This window comes from Phyllobates terribilis, unplaced genomic scaffold (genome assembly GCF_046119375.1).
Source record: "Phyllobates terribilis strain yellow unplaced genomic scaffold, ASM4611937v1 Scaffold_1__5_contigs__length_1240528914, whole genome shotgun sequence".
In the NCBI taxonomy this organism is placed as follows: domain Eukaryota; kingdom Metazoa; phylum Chordata; class Amphibia; order Anura; family Dendrobatidae; genus Phyllobates; species Phyllobates terribilis.
Window position 1 is genome coordinate 3,889,034 of NW_027362761.1, and position 25,230 is coordinate 3,914,263.

The following is a 25,230-nucleotide window of genomic DNA, read 5'->3' on the forward strand; positions in this document are numbered from 1 at the left end:
CCGACCGGCAGGGGATTGCAGGTCCTCTGGCCCAGAAACCCAAAGGCACGGTCACACGCGTGGGACCAGCACCGCCGTCGTGGAGCGGAAGCTACTAGAAGGCCCCGAGTCACCGGCCATACGGGTGAGCACCACACGGTACACTCAGGGACGTGGGCTACTTATACCCGCCTCTAGCAAGGTAGCCAGAAGAGTATCGTTAGTTTGGGAGGCCTACAACTCCGCCTGGCCAGGGGAGATCCCATCTGCTCAAGGACTGACCAGGCCCCAATCGCTAGCCAGTACTCCGGGAGGGTCTATCTTTGTCACCAGTAAAGACCCTGAACTACACAGTACCGTCTCCGAGTGGTTCCTGCTACCCCCATCATCCACGTCGGCTGCCCTGAGGCCATACCCCTCCCGTTGGGGGTTATACTATCACGCTGCACAATCCTACCACCGGCCTCAGCGGTCTGCCCTGCAGCAGCAGCTCCCTGGCTGCACTCAACGGGTGGCGTAGTCGTCCAACATCTACCGCTAAAACAGCGCCACTTAGTCTGACCCCCTGGGCACGGACCGGGTCACCGCCACGAGACTACTACCCTCAAGAGATCCGGCTCCGGGTAAGCTCCCGCGTGCGCAACGCTGCGCGACACAGGCCCAGGGGTGCGTCAACTTTTGGCGTAGTCGGCAGGATCTCGTGCCCGCAACCACCGGGTACTGCGTGCCTGAAAAAGACTGTGAAAACTTACCCGTGGTGAAGATTCCCGCCATTCGGCGCCATCTTCCGCTTTCTTCCCGCCATCGGTGGAGTTTTCCCGCCATCCGGCGCCATCTTCGGCCTTCTTCCCGCCATCCGTGGAGTTTTCCCGCCATTGGACGCCATCTTGAGGACGCCGCGCGGGAAGAAGAGGGGCGTGGACTCCGAAAACGCGCGAGAACTGAAGCCCCGCCTCACGTCCGCATGTTGCGTAAGGTACTGGAAGGAGCCCAGCAGACGCCGACGTCACAGGAGCGTGACGGAAGGTCCTCAACCCTGACGATCCACTGCGGAGCCGCGGCCTACGGAAGAGGATCATCGCAAGGTAGGCCACGGTCCACTAGGGGGGAGAAGGATGTCGGATACGGAGGAGAGCTTCACCGCTTCAACCCCCGCCAGCGCCACCGCTGTTGCGATCATGCCTTTCACCATGCCCTATATCCCGGGGGCAGCCTGGCTACCCCAGTACTCAGGGGAATCGCATACCCTGCATGACTTTAGAGAAAAGCTGGATAGCCTCTTCCAGGTGTACCCCCTTACAGAAGAGCAAAAAGTGAGCATCCTGGTGGCCCAATTAACCGGGGCAGCCCAAAGGGAGGTAAAGTCCTGGCCACCTGGGGGGAGGACTGTCGCAGGGATACTAACCCGGCTGAGGGACACCTTTGATACCCGCACCTCAGCCGAGATCAAGCTTAGATTCTACGGGTGCAAACAGCGGGCACATGAGAGTATAAGGGACTATGCCCTGAACCTACAAGAGGCCCTGAGAGCCATTAAGCAGACCGACCCTGACGGCGTGGGAGACGAGGACAGGCTGTTAACTGAACAATTTATAGAGGGTTTATATTGCAATGCCCACCGAACCCAGTTGCGGGCAATGGCCTTACAGGACCCTCATCTGGGATTTGCACAGTTCAAGGACAGAGCCATCCGGGTGCTCCGAGAACCGGCACCAGGTGGCGTTGTGACCCACAGACGCCCCACTACCACTTACCACCAGGAGGCGGCGCCCTTGTCGGCAGGGCCTGTGGGAGCTGATGCGCAGGCTTTGAACAATGACCCGGCTCCAGACCTGCACCATCAGGTCCAAGAGCTAGCTAAAAGCGTTGCTGCGCTAACCCGAACTGTGCAGTCTTTACAGGTTTCCACTCCAGGGAAGATGCAGCTGGCATCCGGACCGGAGAACATCCCGTGGCGTCGACCAAGGAGGACCCCACCGGCCAGAGGAAGACCCAGCGACCGATACAACGAGGACGGACGACCCATCTGCCGCCGCTGCAATCAACCCGGACATATGGCAAGGTACTGTCCTTTAAACTGGCACAACTTGGGGTAGAGGGCCAACCCCCAGGAAAAAGATCACCAGGCCCATCGAACTGGCGCGACAAATATGTGGGAGGACGTCCAGTCTTACCAGTGGTACTGGATGGCATTCCTATGAGTGCCCTACTGGACACCGGGTCACAGGTCACCACCATCCCGTACGTGCTCTTCAAGCAGTACTGGAATGACTCGGATATTACCCGCTACCCTGACGACGACTTGAGTATCATCGCCAGCAATGGTCAGCCCGTGCCACAGATCGGATTTAAAGAGGTGACCATTAAAATTGGTAGAGTTGAACTGGCAGCACAGGGACTGATCATTGTAGACATTGACAAACACGAGAGTCACCCAAAGATAACTCTAGGAACTAATGTAATTGAAAATTGTCTTGCAGAGGTGATTTTCCTTTTACAGCAGGTTGCCAAGAACGCCAGCTCCGGCGAGCAGCGAGTGCTCCAAAAAGAGATCCGGGCACTGATGCGACGGCAACAGGTGGAACTCTCCGGCGGTGAGATTGGTAGCGTGAGAATGTGTGACCCTTTCCCTATTGCCATGCCCCCAAAAAGTGAAATGATGATTTGGTGCCGGGCAGCTATTGGTCTGAGAGGTAGAGATTACCAGGCAATGGTAGAACCAGTTTACTCAGACAGTAGGCCCACCATCTTGACAGCACGGGGGGTGGTTAATGTACGCCATGGGAGGGTGCCCGTTCGCATAATCAATATCGGGAAGAGGGAAGTGTACCTGCCCCGGTATGCCACGCTAGCCAAATTATATACCATTAACCAAAATGCTATACAATCTGTGGAACCCTTGCCTCCATCTCACCCGGAGGAAGGTAACGGCTCTAAGACAACAATGGAGGACTGGTGTCAGCAACTACATTTGGGTACTGACTCCACTCCCTCACACCAGAAACAGGGAGTCTATCGGGTGGTTCAAGAATACGAGAGAGTGTTTAGTAAACACCCGTTAGACTTCGGGCGAGTCAAGGGGGTAGAACACCACATCCCCACGGGAGACCATCCTCCCATAAAAGAGAGGTATCGACCCGTACCCCCTGCACACTACCAACACGCCAAGGGGATGCTTAGAGACATGAAGGAGGCTGGGGTGATCAGGGATAGCTGTAGCCCCTGGGCAGCTCCACTAGTCTTAGTCAAAAAGAAAGACAACACCATGAGGATGTGTGTAGATTACCGGAAAATCAACCGTATCACACACAAGGATGCGTACCCCTTACCAAGGATAGAGGAGTCTTTGGCTGCTTTAAGATCTGCTAACTTCTTCTCTACCTTGGATCTCACTAGCGGGTACTGGCAGGTTCCTGTAGCAGAGGCGGACCGGGAGAAGACCGCATTCACCACTCCGATGGGACTTAGCGAGTTCACCTGCATGCCGTTCGGACTCTGCAACGCACCAGGAACCTTCCAACGACTAATGGAGTGTTGTCTGGGCCACAGAAACTTCGAGATGGTCCTGTTGTACCTGGACGATGTCATTGTATATTCCAAGACGTATGAGGACCACCTGAAACACCTGGCGGAAGTGTTCGAAGCTCTGGCAAGCTACGGCCTAAAGGTGAAACCCTCCAAGTGTCACCTCCTGAAACCAAAGGTGCAGTACCTGGGACACGTGGTGAGCGCTGACGGAGTGGCTCCCGACCCTGATAAGATCACCGCAATTAAGGAATGGCCAAGTCCCTCCAGTGTAAAGGAAGTGCGGCAGTTCCTCGGGTTGGTAGGCTACTACCGCAGGTTCATCCCCGGTTTCACCAAAAAGGCAGCTCCTATGCAGGACCTCCTGATAGGCCAGTCCCGGAAGGCCAAGAACCAGAAGCCGCCCTTCAGATGGGAGAAGTTGGAAGAAGAGTCCTTCCGCCAGCTGAAAATGGCCCTCACGGGGGATGAAATCCTGGCGTACCCGGATTACAACCAGCCCTTTATCCTCTACACTGACGCAAGTAACATCGGGCTAGGAGCCGTGCTGTCCCAGATCCAGCAGGGGAAAGAACGAGTAATCGCTTACGCCAGCCGAAAACTGCGACCCACCGAGAGAAACCCTGAGAATTACAGCTCATTTAAGCTAGAGTTCCTGGCAGTGGTGTGGGCAGTCACCGAACGCTTTAAGCACTACCTCGCTTCTTCCCGGTTCGTCGTGTACACGGATAACAACCCGTTGACACACCTGGACACGGCAAGACTCGGTGCCCTAGAGCAGAGATGGATGGCCCGCCTGTCCAACTACGAGTTCACCATCAAATACCGGGCAGGACGCTCCAATACCAACGCGGACGCCCTGTCCAGGATGCCAAACCTACCAGACGTAGGAGAAGATCCAGAGGGACTGGAAGAAGTCGAACTCCCCGCGTTTCACCGTCATGGGACTATCCAGTATTCCCATCGGGTAAGGAGTAAGCAAGGCGCTACGCTTAACCCCTTACCTCACTACAACTGGGCGGAAACGCAAGACAGTGACCCTGCCGTCCGGCTGGTGAAGGAGATGCTGACTCGGCCAGAGGCTCGCCTTGACCCAGACGCTCCGGAGGAAGCCAAGCAACTGTGGGCCGAGAAGAGTCGACTGTTCCTTTACAAGGGGAAGTTGTGCCGCAGAATGGTTAACTCCCGGACGCATGAACTAATCTGACAAGTAGTGGTGCCACGAAGAGACGCAGCCATGGTGATGGAGGCATACCACGACGGGGCTGGACACTTTGGATGGAAGAAGCTGGAGTTCCTGCTGCGCGAGTGGTTCCACTGGGTAGGCATGAGGGGAACCATCGAGAGGTGGTGCAGAGACTGTGGCCCGTGCAACCTAAGAAGGAAGGACCGTGCCAGCCAGAAGACTCCCCTGCAGTCCATCGTCACCCGGCAGCCGTTGGAACTGGTAGCCTTGGATCATGTAAAACTGACCCCAAGCAGAAGTGGCTACGTCTACGCACTAACCATCGTGGATCACTACTCCCGGTTCTTGGTTGTCGTCCCCGTCAAGGACTTAACAGCTCGAACAGCAGCGAGAGCCTTCCAGCAGCATTTCTGCCGTCCACACGGGTACCCGGACCAAGTGTTGACAGACCAGGGACCTGCCTTTGAAGCGGAGGTCTTCCAAGAATTCTGCACTCTGTATGGCTGCCGGAAGATAAGGACGACACCCTATCATCCGCAAACTAATGGACTTTGTGAGAAAATGAACCAGGTGGTAATGGATCTTCTGAAAATGTTGCCCCTGGAAGAACGCGGTCTGTGGCCTGAGAAGCTGCCCGATCTGGTGGACCTATACAACCACATCCCTGTAGGTTCCACCAACTGTACCCCGGCTTACCTAATGAGGGCGAGACCTGGTAAGTTACCTGTTGACCTGGAAATGGGAGTCCTGACACCCGAGGACACTTCACCAGAAGCAGACTGGGACACAGAGAGGCAGCAGCAGTACCGGAGAGTACAGGAGAGCGTGGAGCGAAGTCTCTGTCAGGCTAGGGAAAGACAAGAGAAAACGTACAACCAATATGCTCCCGCTGTTCCCCTGGTACCCGGAGAGCAGGTCTTGAAGAGAAAAAGACGGCTCCACAAGTTGGACGACCAGTGGGAGAAGGACCCGTACACCGTACTGCCCTCAAGCCACGACAACCCAAAGGTCTGTACCATCAGTAAAGACGGAGGGGAAACCACAACCATTGTATCCCGGGATCACCTGAAGAAGTGTCCCGAACAGCTACGGAACCCTGAAGAGGAACAAGAAGACCCTCGACCCGTAGAGGAAAGGGAAGACATGGTTAGTACTGTGCTCGGAGACTTCCCTCGGTCTTGGACTCAAGTCAATGGCGCAGTTGTGGTACCCGTACTTACCTTCCTCCAACCAGCATCCCAAGTACCTACGGAGCAACAGGTAGAGCTGGAAGAACAGCCGGTCCAGGAGGCAGAAGACTCCACACAAGCAGAACAGGAGGATCAACCCTCTGCTTATAGTGAGCCTGCCGTACCCCTAGTGAGCCAAAGAGCCGGTAGACAGCTGCCCAGTTTACCCTTGACAGCTCCTACACCCTGTAGTTTAGGGCTAGACAGTCAGCTCCGTAGGTCCACTAGGGCCACTAGGGGCCAGTTACCCGCACGTTTGAGGAGTTGAAGTGTATAAATTGTTTTATTTGTGGTTACCTGTTTATTGTTGCTTGTGTATAACTATGTGTTTCTAGTTATTTTTAGGAGTCCTTGGTGGATTTACCGGGAATCCTTTGTACATAGTTGGAGCGTAACCCAGGACGGACTAAAGACTGTTAAGGACTCGGGGCAGGACAGACCCCTACCTGGTTACGTCTCCCTGTTTTGGTGAAATGGACACCTTGCTTTCTTCAAAGACTGCACCCGGTTACGGACATGCCGTGACCACCTTTATGTGTTTCTTTATTGTATTGTTATTGTTATATCTTGTTATGTTTTTCTAAAATATGTTTAGTCCCGGAGTACTAAATTTCACTAGGGGGGAATGTGACACCCCAGGGGTCTGGTTGCCACAGTGATAGAGATATTACGTCTGAGAGCAGGTGGGAGGTCTCTTGGTCAGGGATTCTATGCATGCCACACCTCCTGCCCAGTCCTGGGAGGGGAAGAACTTCCCCTATATAAACCTAGGGCTGAGGCAGGGTTAGTGAGTAGAGAAGAAGTAGAGAAAGAGAAGCAGCATAGGAAGAAACAACAGGAGCTCTGTGGGAGCAGTGTTACAAGGAGTCAGGGGCTGGCAGCTGCAGAGCTCGCCCTGACTGAGAAGTTATCACCGGACCCGGAGTCCGAGGCTGCGGGGACTAACTCCTATCCAGCAGCAGAAACCGACCGGCAGGGGATTGCAGGTCCTCTGGCCCAGAAACCCAAAGGCACGGTCACACGCGTGGGACCAGCACCGCCGTCGTGGAGCGGAAGCTACTAGAAGGCCCCGAGTCACCGGCCATACGGGTGAGCACCACACGGTACACTCAGGGACGTGGGCTACTTATACCCGCCTCTAGCAAGGTAGCCAGAAGAGTATCGTTAGTTTGGGAGGCCTACAACTCCGCCTGGCCAGGGGAGATCCCATCTGCTCAAGGACTGACCAGGCCCCAATCGCTAGCCAGTACTCCGGGAGGGTCTATCTTTGTCACCAGTAAAGACCCTGAACTACACAGTACCGTCTCCGAGTGGTTCCTGCTACCCCCATCATCCACGTCGGCTGCCCTGAGGCCATACCCCTCCCGTTGGGGGTTATACTATCACGCTGCACAATCCTACCACCGGCCTCAGCGGTCTGCCCTGCAGCAGCAGCTCCCTGGCTGCACTCAACGGGTGGCGTAGTCGTCCAACATCTACCGCTAAAACAGCGCCACTTAGTCTGACCCCCTGGGCACGGACCGGGTCACCGCCACGAGACTACTACCCTCAAGAGATCCGGCTCCGGGTAAGCTCCCGCGTGCGCAACGCTGCGCGACACAGGCCCAGGTGTGCGTCACAACCACGACGAGCACTGCATCTTTAACCACAACTGTGACTGTGGCGAGCAGCAGTCGCTGGTCTGCAGCTCGCAGGAGCAGCTAGCCTGGGCCTTTTTGACACCATAAAGGATGAGCCAACTCAAATTATCTGACAACTTTGCAAAAAAAGCAATAATTTGACTATTACATGCATGGACCGTCACATGCATTATCAACATGCATTACTCTGGCAATCTCACTGCAATAAAATGCAGAATAGCGGGCCTCACCAACCATTGGCCTCTCCATCAACCGCATCTGCTGCTTCTTCCTCCTCCGTCACTGTTGTCATGCAGGTGTCCTGCTGTTTTTGCTTCACTGAGCACACCACATCTTTCTCAATCCACCATAACATCTCCGTCTGCACCTCACTCATGGTCCAGCAGTTTGCAATGTTCACCCTACTCCGCCCTCTCGCAGCACAGCAGCCAGCCCTCAGTCCCACAGTTGTTTCCTCCTACACATAACAAAGCTAAGAGGTTGAACTCCACCATCTCCAATCTGTTGGCCATGGAACTGCTGCCTTTCTGCCTGGTGGATACAGACGGTTTCCAAAAGTTGATGGCCGTCGCACTCCCCCAGTACTACTTGCCCAGTCGCTATTACTTCTCTAAGAAAGCTGTGCCTGCTCTACACCAGCATGTCGCACACAGCATAACCAGTTCCTTGACTAAATCTATGTCTGCCAGGGTGCATTTCACAACAGACACCCGGACGAGTAAGCATGGCCAAGGGTGTCACATCTCACTGACTGGGCACTGGGTGACTCTGGTGGCAGGCGGGGAAGGGGCTGCTCCACAAGTCTTGGAATCCCCAGGACTTACAGGACAAACCTCTGTATTTAAAACTTACATCACTGCTTCTGCCCCTGCACCTTCTCCAGGGCCTCCACCTGCCTCAATTTCTGCCTCAATGAAACATGTGTTCCAACAGTGCAGAACAAATCCCCACCACCTCTGTACTGCGCAGCCAGGGCTCACTGCAATCAGGCAGTCTTAAAATTAATATGACTTGGAGATTGCTTTCATACAGCTGAAGGGTTGTGGACAGCTATCCATGCCAAGTATGAGCAATGGCTGTCTCCACTGAACCTGTAGCTAGGGAAGGCCATGTGCGATAATGGTGCTAACCTGGTGGCGGCCCTATGCCAGGGCAACCTCATACACGTACCTTGCACGGCTCACGTCCTCAACCTGGTGGTACAGCAATTTCTCCTCCACTATCTCAGCCTGGATGTGCTGCTGCAGAAAGTACGGAAGCTATGTGCTCACTTTCGCTGTTCGCACCCCTCAGCTCATCGACTTGAATTGATACAGAGGTCTTTGTCCATGCCAGTTAACTGGTTGATATGCGATGTGCCGACACGGTGGAATTCCACTCTGCACATGTTGCAGCAACTGTGGCATCAACGACAAGCCCTGACGCAGTATCTCATATCGTATGGCCTGGGCCAACGCAGTACGGAGGTGGGCTAATCACGTTTGCAGAGTGGCCACTGATTAAGGTCCTCTGCACCCTTCTGCACAGTTTTGAAATGGCTACTAAGATTTGTAGCGCTGACGATGCCATCATCAGCATCACTATTCTGGTCATCTACATGCTGAAGCAGACTTTGAAAAGCCTGCGGTAGGAGGTAGTGGTACCAGAGGAATAGGAGGAAGCAGAGGAGAATGCGGAAGGGATAACAATGTCTCAAAGTTCCAGACTATCGTCACACAGGTGAGTGCCAAGGGAAGATGGATTACAGCGATTGAGGGGGACTGGTGATACCAGACAAACTGTTAGTGAAGGTGCAGGAGCCGAGGAACAAATGGAGGAGGAAGAAGTGATGAGAGAGCAGCAGTCATGAGATGAAGAGGATAATCATCCCCTTTCTGTTGTTCGTGGTTGGCGGGAGGGGACAGCGGAAACAAGCATCAGTGTTACCCAACCACCAACACACCATGGGCGTGGAATTCATGGAAGAGCCCGAAACATGATCGCCTTCTTGCTGCAACATGATCCCTGTATAGTTAGGATTCGAAATAGTGCTGACTTTTGGGTTGCCACTCTATTAAATCCACGTTATAAGAGTAAATTTGGCCAGATGCTTACCACCCTGGAAAGGGACCCACGCATGCTGGAGTATCGAAACACGCTTTTACACAACCTTAAGAGAGGTTTTCCCCAAGACAGCAGTGAGGCATACAGTGTGCATTGCAGCTCTAGACTTCCAACCTCAGGAACGTCAATTAGTCAACGCAAAAACATTAGCATCAGCAGTGTAAGTGGCAGAAGCAATTTCTGTGAGTCCTTCACACATTTTTTAAACCAGCTCGTGCACCAGCACAACAGAGTACAATTCTGACACGTGGTGAACGACTGGAGAAAGGATGGTGCAGGAGTGTATCTTGAGCTCAATATCAATACCATCATGGAGGGTTTGGACCCTTTTACATTTTGGTCTTCAAAAATGGAAGAGTGACCTGAGCTTGCCTGTCACGCCTTGGTGGTTTTATCATGCCCGGCAGCCAGCATTCTCTCAGAACATGTCTTCAGCGCTGCTGGTGGTGTCCTGACGGATAAGCGCAGCCGGCTGTCCACTGAAAGTGTAGACTGCCTATCTTTCATCAATTGTTTCAGTCTGTCAGTGATTTGAAACTAGGATGGAGGTTTACCTTCCAATAAGACAATGACCCAAAGCATACTGCTAAAGTAACTCTCGAGTGGTTTAAGGGGAAAAGTGTAAATCTTTTGGAGTGGCCTAGTCAAAGCCGAGACCTTAATCCAATTGAGACTCTGTGGTCAGACTTGAAACCATATAACTTGAAGGAACTCAAGCAGTTTTGCCTTGAGAAAAGTGTAAAAATCCCAGTGGCAAGATGTGGAAAGCTGATAGAGATTTGCAGCTTTAATTGCCAAAAAAGGAGGCTCTAGAAAGTACTGACTTTAGGGGGATGAATAGTTATGCACGGTGACATTTTCAGTTATTTTGTTCTATTTGTTGTTTGCTTCACAATAAAAAGAAAACTAAATGTTCACAGTTGTAGGCATGTTCTGCACATGAACTGATGCAAATCCTCAAAAAGACAGTGAAATTCCAGAATGTGAGGTAGCAAAACACGGAAAGTGCCAAGAGAGTGAATAGTTTCGCAAGCCATTGTAGGCATACACAAATCACTGCCGCATACTATATATATACTTTGTTAAATTAAGACATGCTCTCAATACTTAAACAAACAAAAAATTTTGCAGAGGGCCTTATCATCATTGGAGGTGACTTTAATTTTGTCTTGGATCCTCCTTTAGACGCGTCCCTGGGCAAGAGTTACCAGTCTAAATCACAAACAAAGCTTTGCTTAATATGCTCCGGACTCTCCAATTGGTTGATGGTATGGAGGATAGTACATGCAGACAAAGGATTATATGTATTATTCTCCTTTATGCAATACGCATAGCCATATAGACTTTTTCTAAATTAGCCATTAGTTGCTTACATGGCAACCTACATCTCAGATAGGAACTGTTCTATGATTAGATCATGCTCCTGTAAATTGTAATAGGACTATACCTGACTCCCAACAAAACTTCAGATGTTGGAACTTAAAGAGGTTGTCCACTACTTTTACATTGACGGCTTATCCTTCGGATAGTTCATCAATGTCTGATCAGCTAGGGTCCAACACCCGGCACTCAGCCGATCAGCTGTTATCGGTGTTGGCGACCAGAAATGCTTACTTCCGGAGCTGGCCGTCTACTAGTAGTTGCAGGGGTTTGTTGCTGCACATCTACTGTCACGGGTATATTGCAACAGACAGGGTCCAGAAGACTGTAGTGTCTGGTTTCACGCATTCCTGCACTGGTTGGAAGTACTTCACCACAGTATTAAACAGTTCAAGTTTTCCTTGCTAGCAGTGCAAGGGTTAATCTGTTTAGTAGAAGCTCCTGGAGCTTTCCTACTTGGATTATCTCAGCTGTTCAGCATTGGCCATTCCTCTCTGCTATATCTGCTCATCTCTGGCATTTAGGGATTGCCAGTGTTAGTTCTTACTGCCTAGTTCTGGAGTTGGAGGTGTTGGTGGTTGGAGGTAGCGTTTGAAGATTGTTCAGCAGATTGTTGCTGTGAGTTTTGTCTGTGTGTACATCCTCATCCTCCCCTATTTTGTTTCGTCTTCCTTTAACTTCTCTGTGTCACACTCTGTTTGGTGTGTGTATTTATGTGGTTGGTATTTTCATTTATCCCTGTCCTCCTTCCCTGGTTTGTCTGGTTAGTGTGTTCCTATATACTTCAGCTTCCCACTGCCCTGGGTGGGGGAGGGGACAGACCAGGGTGTATATAGAAGCATAGCACGGCACGTGAGCCTGGCATCTCCACCTTCAGGAGTAATCCGGGGGACAAGGATAGACTAGGGCACCCCTAGTTCTAGGGATCTGGTTAGCGCCCAAAGTCCTAACGCCAACATGATTTCTGTCCCGGGCCACTACAAGTAGGCAGAGCAGCTAAGCAAGTGAGTATTTCTGGCCAGTGGCCACCGCCACCGATAACAGCTTGTCGGTGGGGGTACTGGATGTTGGACCCCGGCTGATCAGACACTGATGACCAATTCTAAAAATAGGCCATCAATATAAATGTAGTGGACGACCTCTGTAAATGATAATCTGCTTTAAGACTCACTCTGTGTCTCAGACCTTCGTGAAAATCTAGAATTCTTTCAAAGATACTCATGAGCATGATGAAACTGCCTTACCATTTCAATGGGAAGCACTCAACTGCATTCTCAGAGAGATACTAATACAAGTTGGATCCAGGCTAAAAAAACAGAGAGCAGCGAAAGTCTACCATTTGCTTGAGAGAATCTTGCTCCTTGATAAACAACATAAACGATCTGCTTCCCTCCAGGTATACGCAGACCTACTTGATGCTAGAAAGGAGCTAAGGTCTTTAATAAATTAAACTTAGACATAATACCAAGAACGCAAGGGAAGGTACTCGTACAAATTCAACGATAAATGTGGTCGCTGATTGGCATGGAACTTACATCCACACATAGTCGTGGCTGAAAGTGTTGGCACCCTTGAAATTGTTCCAGAAAGTTTAGTGTTTCTTGCAGAAAATCATTGCAATTACATATATTTTATTATACACATATTTATTTCCTTTGTGTGTTGGAAAAACAGAGAAAAAAAGGCAAATTGGACATCATGTACCACAAAACCCCAAAACTGTGGGTAAACACAAATTCCAGGGAACTTGGATGATCTGTATCATTTAAATTATATCCCCATCCTTAAACAAACTCTTCAAAATCTAATGAATTAGAACTTGAAACCTTTGTCCTGGTTTGCTCGTATCAATGTGATCAAAATGGACATTTTGCCAAAGCTGCTTTATATATTACAGATCGTTCCTGTCTGCATTCCTCCAACCTTTTTTTCCCCGTCTCAACAAGGTTATTAGCAAGTTTGAATGGACTAGGATACGTTTTAAAATAGTGTCATCCCAAGCATAAAGGGGGTACTAGTGTGGCGCCCCTGAGGGTTCGACCGCCACAGGGATGCTGCACTTCTTTAATGGGGTGTAGTGTTCCTCCTCTGAGGTAAGAACAGTGTGATGGTCAGGATCCAACCTCCACATCCAACACCACACTTCTCCCACCAGAGGGGGCTAGTATGCACTAGGTGCTGCCCCTCCTGGTACTTGGGAGACTGGGGAACCAAGAGATAGGGAAACCAATTAGTGGGTGAGGGTGGAGGATTCACATTTTAGTGACACTTAATATTTCATATTTAATACACAGCCATCTTGGTCTCATGGTCTTTTTGCTTTGGTTCTTTGACTGTCTTTGATCGTGATCTCCCTCCCTGAACATGGATCCTGTGTTGACCTGCAGAGGATGGAGACACGGCCCTCGTACCCTGGCCTTGGGTCGAAGGGCAGGTTGCAGATAATGGATGTCTCAACCCGGTCAGGGACCATGACCAAGAAGGCCCGGAGCTTAAGAGTGTAGCTCCACTGCAAATGGATCCCAGGGAGGATGCAGACAGAGCGGTGTACGCCACCTGTCCTCACTATTCTGATCTATTCAGAGGGATTCCGGCTGCAAGAGGGGTACCGGCCCAAGATACCTGACCTTGCTACTCTACGTCCTGGTCGGGAAAGTCCGGTAGGCCCTGAGGATCCCACCAGGTAATGGAAGGAGCGAAGCTGCCACCCGTAACCTTTTTCTGAGAGGAGTTCAGAGGGAGACCCGGCATATCTACACACACGCAGACAGGAAAGGACCCGGTCTGAAGTCTAGGAACACTCTGGTGCGGGGTCCTGATTAAACACTTGTATTACTCGGAGGTTGCTGGACCCTTGTCCCTGGTGACCGCAGAACTCTGCGAGGAGCAGGGAGAAGCCTTGCAGCTGTACTCTCCAACGTGAGTAAAAACCCTGGAAATTAACCCCTATGGCCTCCGGACTCTTTATTCTGCACTACACCGCACTATGCAGCACCAGAACTCCTAGACTACTACCCTCTTCGTCCAGTCTCTCTGCCCTGAGGCCCTGCTACGCCTGTGGGGAGTAGTAACAACGACGGCTGCCATAACATCCCGCCTCAGAGGACTGCAGCAGCGCTGGTGGTCTTCACCAGGTGCCACAGGTGGCGTAGTCGAGATCAGCCACTCAACCCGGATAAGCCCGTACCATCCTTTTTTAATGTGACGGCCCTGGGCAAGGAGCGGGTCCGGGCCACGGCTGCACCCCATCGTCAACATAGGACCCGGCTCCGAGTCCCCCATCTCCCAGGGTAGGGCTTTCGTGAGGCGTCACACTAGTTTGCCCGATCTAAAAAAAAATACCATCAGTCTGCGATTCTTAGGAGAGCACTGGACTGGTTCAGGTCTGTGGAACATAACCAATAGGTGAAACTGGACGGGGATCTCTCTCCCTGGCAACTCACATTTCTACCTTGGACTGACAAAATACATGTACAAACTAAACAATTACCAATACTCAACACTTACAAAAAGAATTCATACTCTCCCACAATGTAAATACTTTTATGCCCAAAAATGACAAAAGTATTCTCGGAGTGATACCTTTATTGGCTTACCAGAAAAATATATATATACAGTACAGACCAAAAGTTTGGACACTTCTTCTCATTTAAAGATTTTTCTGTATTTTCATGACTATGAAAATTGTACATTCACACTGAAGGCATCAAAACTATGAATTAACACATGTGGAATTATATACTTAACAAAAAAGTGTGAAACAACTGAAAATATGTCTTATATTCTAGGTTCTTCAAAGTAGCCACCTTTTGCTTTGATGACTGCTTTGCACACTCTTGGCATTCTCTTGATGAGCTTCAAGAGGTAAACTCCAGAAATGGTATTCCAACAATTTTGAAGGAGTTCCCAGAGATGCTTAGCACTTGTTGGCCCTTTTGCCTTCACTCTGCGGTCCAGCTCACCCCAAACCATCTTGATTGGGTTCAGGTCTGGTAACTGTGGAGGCCAGGCAGGGTCGGACTGGGCTGGGGGGATACCGGGAATTTTCCCGGTGGGCCCGCCCCCTGCTGCAGAGGAGAGGGGGAGAAGAGAATAAAAAAAAAACCTGCGGTTTTAAGGCGCACGGGCCCTTTAAAAGCGCAGGCACAGTGTATGCAGGGACGCGCGCACGCGGCGTTCATTACCTGAACCACCGCGGCGCACGTCCCAGTGAAGCAGCTGAAGCTGTGGGTCTCCCTTTGCCAGCCGGCGTATGACGTCATCGTCATGTGTCTGCTGTGAAGGAGGCGCGCAACTCAGCCACCGGAGAAGGAGGACACCGCACGGGAGCGCAGGAAGGTAAGAGTTGTGTGTTTGTGTGTATGTAATGGTCTGGGCCCCTGGCTGGGCACACAAGGGGGGGGGCACCTGGACACACAAGGGGGGACCCAGCTGGACACACAAGGGGGGGCCCATCTGGACACACAAGGGGGGGCCCAGCTGGCCAGACACACAAGGGGGTAGCCTGGCTGGACACATAAGGGGGGAGCCGACTGGACACAAAAGGGGGGGTCCTGGATGGACACACAAGGGGGGAACCCTGGCTGGACACACAAGGGGGAACTCTGGCTGAACACACAAGGGGGGCCCAGCTGGACACACAAGGGAGTAGCCTGGCTGGACACACAAGGGGGTAGCCAACTGGACACAAAAGGGGGGGGGTCCTGGCTGGACACACAAGGGGGGAACCCTGGCTGGACACACAAGGGGGAACCCTGGCTGGACACACAAGTGGGGGCCCAGCTGGACACACAAGGGGGGGAGCCGACTGGACACAGAAGGAGGGGCCCTGGCTGGACACACAAGGGGGAACCCTGGCTGGACACACAAGGGGGAACCCTGGCTGGACACACAAGGGGGGGCCCAGCTGGACACACAAGGGGGGGCCCAGCTGGACACACAAGGGGGAACCCTGGCTGGACACATGGAGGCCAGGATGGATATATGGGTGGGGCAGGCTGGACACATGGAAGCCAGGATGGATATATGGGTGGGGCAGGCTGGACACATGGAGGCCAGGATGGATATGTAGGGGGGCAGGCTGGACACATGGAGTCCAGGATGGATATATGGGGGGCAGGCTGGAAACATGGAGGTAAGGATGGATATGTTGGGTGGGGGCAGGCTGGCCACATGGGGGGCTAGGATGAGTATATGGGAGGGGGCAGGCTCGATACATGTGTGCTAGGATAAATATATGGAGGGGTCACACTGGACAAATGGGGGCCAGAAGGGATATATGCAGGGGGGTGGCAGGATGGATATATGCAGGGGAGGGCAGGCTCGATACACGTGGGCTAGGATAAATATATGGAGAGGCCACCCTGGACATATGGGGGCCAGAAGGGACATATGGGGGTGCCTGGCTGGTCAAGGGACTTAATTACTGTTTGGGGGCCAGATTGAGGAACATACTTTATTAGTTTATGTTGGCCAGTGGGGATCATTATTACTTTAGATTCCAATTATTATTATTACATTATTACTTCTGTAATATAATTTACTTTTTAGGAAATTGTTTTCCATGGGATGGGACAAAAGAGGGGTCCTGTTACTGTGCAGGACGGCACTATGTTGCTTTTTTTCTTCAGCTGGTGTAGTGTAGAAGTCGGGGGGCGAAAGTGGGAATATTCTCTAGAAGAGTTATTGATAACTGTGTGTTATTTTCTGCAGAGATGATTCCTGGCTGGAAGAAGTGATGGCTGTCTGTGCCTGATGAAGAAGAAAAGCGAAGATGAAGGACTTCACCTGGAGACGTCACTGGTGACTCAGTGTATTACATGTACACTTACACTACACACGTGGTCAAAATTGTTGTTACCCCTCATTTAATGAAAGAAAAACCCACAATGGTCACAGATATAACTTGAATCTGACAAAAGTAATAATAAATTACAAATTTTTGAAAATGAACAAATGAAAGTCAGACATCGCTTTTCTGCTTCCACAGAATTTTAAAAAAAATTAACCTCATGAAATAGGCCTGGACAGAAGTGATAGTTCTCTTCTTAACTTAATATTTTGTTGAACAACCTTTTGAGGCAATCACTGCAACCAGACGATTCCTGTAACTGTCATTGAGACTTCTGCACCTCTCAACAGGTATTTTGGCCCACTCCTCATGAGCAAACTGCTCCAGTTGTCTCGTGTTTGAAGGTTGCCTTTCCAGACGGCATGTTTCAGCTCTTTTCAAAGATGCTCAATAGGATTTAGGTCAGGTCTCAGAAGGCCACTTCAGAATAGTCCAATGTTTTCCTCTTAGCCATTCTTGGGTGTTTTTAGCTGTGTGTTTTGGGTAATTATCCTTTTGCAAGACCCATGACCTGCGACTGAGACCAAGCTTTCTGACACTGAGCAGCACATTTCTCTCTAGAATCCCTTGATAGTCTTGAGATTTCATTGTACCCTGCACAGATTCAAGACACCTTGTGCCAGATGCAGCAGAGCAGCCCCAGAACATAACAGAGCCTCCTCCATGTTTCACAGTAGGGACAGTGTTCTTTTCATGATATGCTTTATTTTTCCATCTGTGAACATAGAGCTGATGTGCCTTGCCAGAAACTTCCATTTTTGTCTCATCAGTCCATAGTACATTCTCCCAGAAGCTTTGTGGCTTGTCAACATGTAGTTTGGCAAATTCCAGTCTGGCGCTTTTTTATTATTTTTTTTCAACAACAGTGTTCTCCTTGGTCGTCTCCCATGAAGTCCACTTTGGATCAAACAACGATGGATAGTACGATCTGACACTGATGTTCCTTGAGCTTGAAGTTCACTTTTAATCTCTTTAGAAGTTATTCTGGACTCTTTTGTTACCATTCATATTATCGCTCTCTTTGATTTGTCATCGATTTTCCTATATTCCTCCTGCGGCCACGTCCAGGGAGGTTGGCTACAGTCCCATGGATCTTACATTTCTGCATAATATGTGCACCTGTAGTCACAGGAACATCAAGCAGCTTGGAGATGGTCTTATAACCTTTACCTTTAACATGCTTTTCTATAATTTTCTTTCTAATCTCCTGAGACAACTCTTTCCTTTGCTTCCTCTGGTCCATGTTGAGTGTGGTACACACCATGTCACCAAACAACACAGTGAGTATCTGTAGCCCTATATACAGGCCCACTGACTGATTACAAGATTGTAGACACCTGTGATGCTAATTAGCGGACACAACTTGATTTAACATGTCCCTTTTGTCACATTATTTTCAGGGGTACCATAATTTCTTTCCAGGCCTATTTCATGAGTTTAATTTTTTTTTAATTCCGTGGAAGCAGAAAAGCAATGTCTGACTTTCATTTGTTCATTTTCATAGATTTTTAATGTATTATTACTTTTGTCAGATTCAAGTTATTTCTGTGACCATTGTGGGTTTTTCTTTCATTAAACGAGGGGTACCAACAATTCTGACCACGTGTGTATATAGTATATACAGGGTTCCGGTGTATGTCACTGGTGATCACTGTATTACGTATACACTATATACAGAGCTTCTGTGTATAATGTCACTGGTGACCACTGTATTACCTGTACACTGACACTATATACAGAGCTCCTGTGTATAATGTCGCTGGTGGTAATAACAGTGTTGTTAGTATTGTGGTTTGTAGTCACGATCAGTATTGTAGTATTTGGTCACTTTGGGGTGGTAATATGTGGTCTGGTCATGGTGTGGCCGTATTTGTTCCTTCTATGTGGTATTATTCGGTCACTATGTGGTGGTAATATGTGATCTAGTCATGGTGTGGCGATATTTGTCCCTTTTGTATGTGGTATTATTGGTGTTGATATAGTGAACTGTGTTGTGTATGGCGGTCATTTTGTTCTTGCTGATTTTAACTAGGAAAAGATTTTTTTCCATTAGGCCACAGCCCCACCATTAGTATTTGGTTAGTATTTTTTCTCAGGAGTCGCTGCCAAAACAAGGAGTGGGTGATAAATGCAGAATTGGTGACTTGTTTCTATTACACCTTTTCTCTGATTGTTCCTCACCTGGTTTTGGCTCCCACTCCTGAGAAAAAATACTGACCGAATACTGATAGTGGGGCGTGGCCTTAGAGATGAAATACTTGGACCAGAGCAGCAGAGATGCACTTACAGGGGTTCTCTGGTGAAAACAAGTAATCACCTCTCCACAGGATCAGTGATAATATTGATTGGTGGGGGCCTGACTGCTGGGACACAATCGGCAGAATGTGGAGCTTTTCTCCCCATTAGACTGGAGCTGCATGTGAGATGCGACCACTGATCCATTCATTCCCTCAGTGTCTGTGAGCGCTGCTCTTTTTTGGAAGCCCCCCAAGAGAATGAATAGAGCTGCGGTCAAACGTCCCAGCTGTCGCTGCATTTTAAAATGGGGATAAGTGTCCTGTCAGGGATGAAACTTCCCCATTCTTCCGATAGGTGCATTTTCCAATGTTCGGACCAGAACGGTCAATAAGTGATCACCTATACTGTGGAGCTCATGGATCGGTGATAACTTGTTTTAACCAAAGAACCCCTTTAATGCAAACTACAGTAATTGTACATCCCAGTTAGTGTCGCACAGTAGATGTGCAGGAGCCGCCAGTCAACGCTCCATAACAGGGATAGCGGATAACAGATATTTGCATATGGCTGTAGGTGGGCCCCTAGAGTCAGTTCTCCCTGTGGGCCCCAGACACCCCAGTCCGACCCTGTCCCCATCCTACTCTCCTTCATGTAATAATGTCCCCATCCTGGTCCCATCCTGTAGTAATGTCCCCATCCTGTTGTAATGTTCCCCCATCATGATCCCATCTTGTAGAAATGTTCCCTATACTGCCCCCCCCCATCTTATAGTAATGTCCCTCATCCTACTCGATTTCTTGTAGTAATGTCCCCTATCCTGGTCCTCTTCTTGTAATAGTGTCCCCCAATATGCCATTTTTCACATACACATTAAAAAAAGGTTTCTCACCTGACCTCGCTCCCTCGACGAATAGCGTCCTTTTCCTCCTCTCCAGCCGGCGTGACACATGGCAGTGACGTCATGCACTGCCGCAATGGGCACAACTTCAGCTGCGGGCCTCTAATTGGCCGATGGCTGGTATAGGTATTGCGGTGCAAAGAGATGGCCTCTACGTCGTGATACAATTCAATTGAATGTGCGCCCTTGGACAGGATCATCTCGGGAGCTCAGGGACACGGGGGCTGCACAATGGAGCCTCGGGGGCCACATACAGCCCCCGTGTTTAAGACCTCTCCCATGTCCACTGCAGAACCTACACAATAGAAAATCCTCAGAAGTAGATAAGGTGGAAGATTTCCATGCCCCAATTAATATTTTCTAAAGTTTATCAATGTCCACAATGCAGTGGAATACGTTAAAAGTATACAGGGAATACTTTCAAAATATTGTGATGTGAATAGAGTCTACTTTAACATATACTCCATACACCAAATAATGTAGAATTATCAATTAAATCTTTAATATAATTTCAATGCAATATAAAGCTCTTTGAAAATAAAACAAAATAAAACTACAAATAAAATCAATAACTTTTTCATGTTTTGAGTTTTTTCTTCGATGTCCTCGCAGTTTTCCACTCTTAGGCTTTTTAATCAGCTTCTGATTCAGCAGCAGTTGCATGTGACGTGTCCATTGCTTGATGGGCTTGCAGAACTTCAACAGCTTCTGCTACCATGGAGTGGAGGGATTTTGGTGACTCAAGCATGTGGAGCAGTTCCAAATTATCAAGCTCTAGTAACATCCCAGTTATTTTATTGGACATTGCAGGTTGTATGGCTTGGATCAGGGGGAAGAGGCGCTCGCCCAGTATTTCTTTCTGCTCCTCTGGAGAAGCTGAGGACAGCACAGTGGCTTTGAGGGCTTCTTGTGCATGGACAGCAGGCTGCGGCATAGTAAAGCATGGTTGATTAAGTTGCTGTAGATTATGGGCACCGGCATTATACGTAAACTGACAGACTGAGTGACTTGTGAACGCAGCTACAGGTTGCAACCCTGTTGTTTGTGTCGATGTGTTAACACTCTGAGTTGATATTATGGTGTCAAATGTTGAAGGTCTTAGAGGAGGAAGTTGGATGGGCCCTGGTATATTCTGAAATGAGTCAAGTCTTTCATTCTGTAATTTCCAAGGTGGACTTGGCCTAACTTGAGTGATCTGTCTACGTGGATTGGTTGCAAATCTCCTGTTGACCAATCTCTCCATATGCTGGTCTGTTAGACGAGCTTGACGTTCCTCCTTGCGCTGTGCCAGGGAAACATACAGTGGTTTCATAGCGATGATTCTACCGCTCATTTTGGCAAGAGCATTGGTTGCCTCTTGTGGAGAGGAGAAGCACACAAAGCCAAATCCTTTGCTGTGTCCACCTTCCATCATTACCTTGGCACTGGTGACGGTCCCATATGGAGAGAACTCTTTTCGCAGTCTCTCGTCATCAATACTGTGGTCCAGATTTTTGACATAGAGGTTGGCACCCTGGCTTTGTGTGATCCTGTCCCGCTTCAACTGTTCAAACTTTCTTTTCAGCTCAAACTGTCTCTCCACCTTCTTCTGGGCTCGGCCTACATAGATGACCCTACCATTCATGTCCTTGCCGTTCATTTCTTCCACAGCTTTTAGCGCATCCTCATGTCTCTCAAAATTGACAAAGCCAAATCCTTTTGACTTCCCAAACTCATTGATCATGACTTTGACACTAACCATAGGGCCATAACGGTCAAACAGTTGCTTCAGGTATTCATCATCCACGTCTTCTGCCAAGTTCTTGATGTATATGTTGGTGAACTCTTCGCTGGCTCTGGCACTAGATGTAACTTCCCGTTTACTGCGTGACTTGAAGTGTCCCACCGATATTATGTGGTCATTTAAAAGTTCGCCATTCATCGTCTCTATAGCCTTCTCTGCGGCCTCTTGGCTCTCAAAATGGACAAATCCGGCTCCTTTTTTATCACCCATTACCTTGACTGACAATATCTTCCCAAATGTAGAAAACGCCTCATACAGGGCTTTATTATCAATGGCTGTGTCCATGTTCTTGATGAACACCCTACTTTTGTACAGGGAGGGGTCATGTAGTGACCACATTATGCGCACAGACCTGCCACATATGACGTCATAGTTCATTGTATCCACCACACGCTGGGCATCCCCTGCAGACTGGAAGTTGACGTAAGCATAGCCGTACGATCGCTGGGTCACCGGGTCCCTGCACACGCTGATGGATATGATGGGGCCGGCAGGGCGGAACTTCTCGTACAGCACAAGCTCGGAGACTTCTGGGTGCAGGTTCCCGATGTACAGGGACGGGGTGGTCACTCTGCGCTGCTCGGAGGCCATCCTTCCTCGGTACACGGCATATAACGACATCGGGTAACGGCTGCTTACTCCGGGCTCCTGCGGGCACTGCCGCGCGCGTCACCTGCGGGCTGCCTCACCAATGGAGCGCGGGGTGCGGGAGAGCAGGCACAGCTAGGGGGAGAGTAGGCACAGCTGGGGGGAGAGCAGGCACAGCTGGGGGGAGAGCAGGCACAGCTGGGGGGAGAGCAGGCACAGCTGAGGGGAGAGCTGGCACAGCTGGGGGGAGAGCAGGCACAGCTGGGGGGAGAGCAGGCACAGCTGAGGGGGAGAACAGGCACAGCTGGGGGGAGAGTAGGCACAGCTGGGGGGAGAGTAGGCACAGCTGGGGGGAGAGCAGGCACAGCTGGGGGGAGAGCAGGCACAACTGGGGGGAGAGCAGGCACAGCTGAGGGGAGAGCAGGCACAGCTGAGGGGGAGAACAGGCACAGCTGGGGGGAGAGTAGGCACAGCTGGGGGGAGAGTAGGCACAGCTGGGGGGAGAGCAGGCACAGCTGGGGGGAGAGCAGGCACAGCTGGGGGGAGAGCAGGCACAGCTGGGGGAGAGCAGGCACAGCTGGGGGAGAGCAGGCACAGCTGGGGGGAGAGCAGGCACAGCTGGGGGGAGAGCAGGCACACCTGGGGGGAGAGCAGGCACAGCTGGGGGGAGAGCAGGCACAGCTGGGGGAGAGCAGGCACAGCTGGGGGGAGAGCAGGCACAGCTGAGGGGGAGAGCAGGCACAGCTGGGGGGAGAGCAGGCACAGCTGAGGGGAGAGCAGGCACAGCTGGGGGGAGAGTAGGCACAGCTGGGGGAGAGCAGGCACAGCTGGGGAGAACAGGCACAGCTGAGGGGAGAGCAGGCACAGCTGGGGGGAGAGCAGGCACAGCTGAGGGGAGAGCAGGCACAGCTGGGGGGAGAGTAGGCACAGCTGGGGGAGAGCAGGCACAGCTGGGGAGAACAGGCACAGCTGAGGGGAGAGCAGGCACAGCTGGGGGGAGAGCAGGCACAGCTGGGGGGAGAGCAGGCACAGCTGGGGGGAGAGCAGGCACAGCTGGAGGGAGAGCAGGAACAGCTGAGGGGAGAGTAGGCACAGCTGGGGGGAGAGCAGGCACAGCTGAGAGGGAGAACAGGCACAGCTGGGGGGAGAGCAGGCACAGCTGGGGGAGAGCAGGCACAGCTGGGGGGAGAGTAGGCACAGCTGGGGGGAGAGTAGGCACAGCTGGGGGGAGAGCAGGCACAGCTGGGAGGAGAGTAGGCACAACTGGGAGGAGAGTAGGCACGGCTGGGGGGAGAGCAGGCACAGCTGGGGGAGAGCAGGCACAGCTGGGGGGAGAGTAGGCACAGCTGGGGGGAGAGCAGGCACAGCTGGGGGGAGAGCAGGCACAGCTGGGGGGAGAGCAGGCACAGCTGGGGGGAGAGCAGGCACAGCTGGGGGGAGAGCAGGCACAGCTGGGGGGAGAGTAGGCACAGCTGGGAGGAGAGCAGGCACAGCTGGGAGGAGAGTAGGCACAGCTGGGAGGAGAGTAGGCACAGCTGGGAGGAGAGTAGGCACAGCTGGGAGGAGAGTAGGCACAGCTGGTGGGAGAGCAGGCACAGCTGGGAGGAGAGTAGGCACAGCTGGGAGGAGAGCAGGCACAGCTGGTGGAGAGTAGGCACAGAGTTATCATAGGAATTAACATCTACCTTCAGAAACAAGAGTGCTTGTCTAGTCCACACCCCGCGGTCACCCACAGCACGTGGCCGCCCACACTGTCCCCGTGTAATACAGGTGACGTGGAGGCGACCGGGAGCTGCGGCAATCTCCTCTCAGTCACTGCTGCGATCTCCTCTCAGTCACTGCTGCTAGGCATGAAGTGGGGGCAGGGAGGAGTCAGCGAAGAGGCGCTTCCAATCACTGCCTGGCTGCTATGTCCAGCATTGGCTCACGTTATAGGGATACAGTATAGACATGTCATCTGGTGTAGCACCCCATCACTCTCCTTCTTGGTCAAATAGCCCTTACACAGCCTGGAGGTGTGTTTGGGGTCATTGTCCTGTTGAAAAATAAATGTTGGTCCAACTAAACGCAAACCAGATGGAATAGCATGCCGCTGCAAGATGCTGTGGTAGCCATGCTGGTTCAGTATGCCTTCAATTTTGAATAAATCCCCAACAGTGTCACCAGCAAAGCACCCCCACACCATCACACCTCCTCTTCCATGCTTCACGGTGGGAACCAGGCATGTAGAGTCCATCCGTTCACCTATTCTACGTTGCCCAAAGACACGGTGGTTGGAAATAAAGATCTCAAATTTGGACTCATCAGACCAAAGCACAGATTTCCACTGGTGTAATGTCCATTCCTTGTGTTCTTTAGCCCAAACAAGTCTCTTCTGCTTGTTGCCTGTCCTTAGCAGTGGTTTCCTAGCAGCTATTTTACCATGAAGGCCTGCTGCACAAAGTCTCCTCTTAACAGTTGTTGTAGAGATGTGTCTGCTGCTAGAACTCTGTGTGGTATTGACCTGGTCTCTAATCTGAGCTGCTGTTAACCTGCGATTTCTGAGGCTGGTGACTCGGATAAACTTATCCTCAGAAGCAGAGATGACTCTTGGTCTTCCTTTCCTGGGGCGGTCCTCATGTGAGACAGTTTTTTTGTAGCGCTTGATGGTTTTTGCAACTGCACTTGGGGACACTTTCAAAATTTGCCCAATTTTTCGGACTGACTGACCTTCATTTCTTAAAGTAATGATGGCCACTCGTTTTTCTTTACTTAGCTGCTTTTTTCTTGCCATAATACAAATTCTAACAGTCTATTCAGTAGGACTATCAGCTGTGTATCCACCTGACTT

At 50.8% G+C, this 25,230-nt stretch overlaps 2 protein-coding genes across 11 annotated transcripts in view; both read right to left on the reverse strand.

Annotated features, from left to right (window-relative positions):
- The window catches only part of ATCAY (ATCAY kinesin light chain interacting caytaxin), a 473,880-nt gene that overhangs the window by 81,357 nt on the left and 367,293 nt on the right, over nucleotides 1-25,230 (reverse strand). The window lies entirely within an intron of this gene.
- On the reverse strand, nucleotides 20,661-22,501 carry LOC141165013 (polyadenylate-binding protein 1-like). Its single transcript, XM_073650663.1, has one exon. The coding sequence runs from the start codon at nucleotides 22,431-22,433 to the stop codon at nucleotides 20,661-20,663; it is 1,773 nt and encodes a 590-aa protein (XP_073506764.1). The 5' UTR covers nucleotides 22,434-22,501.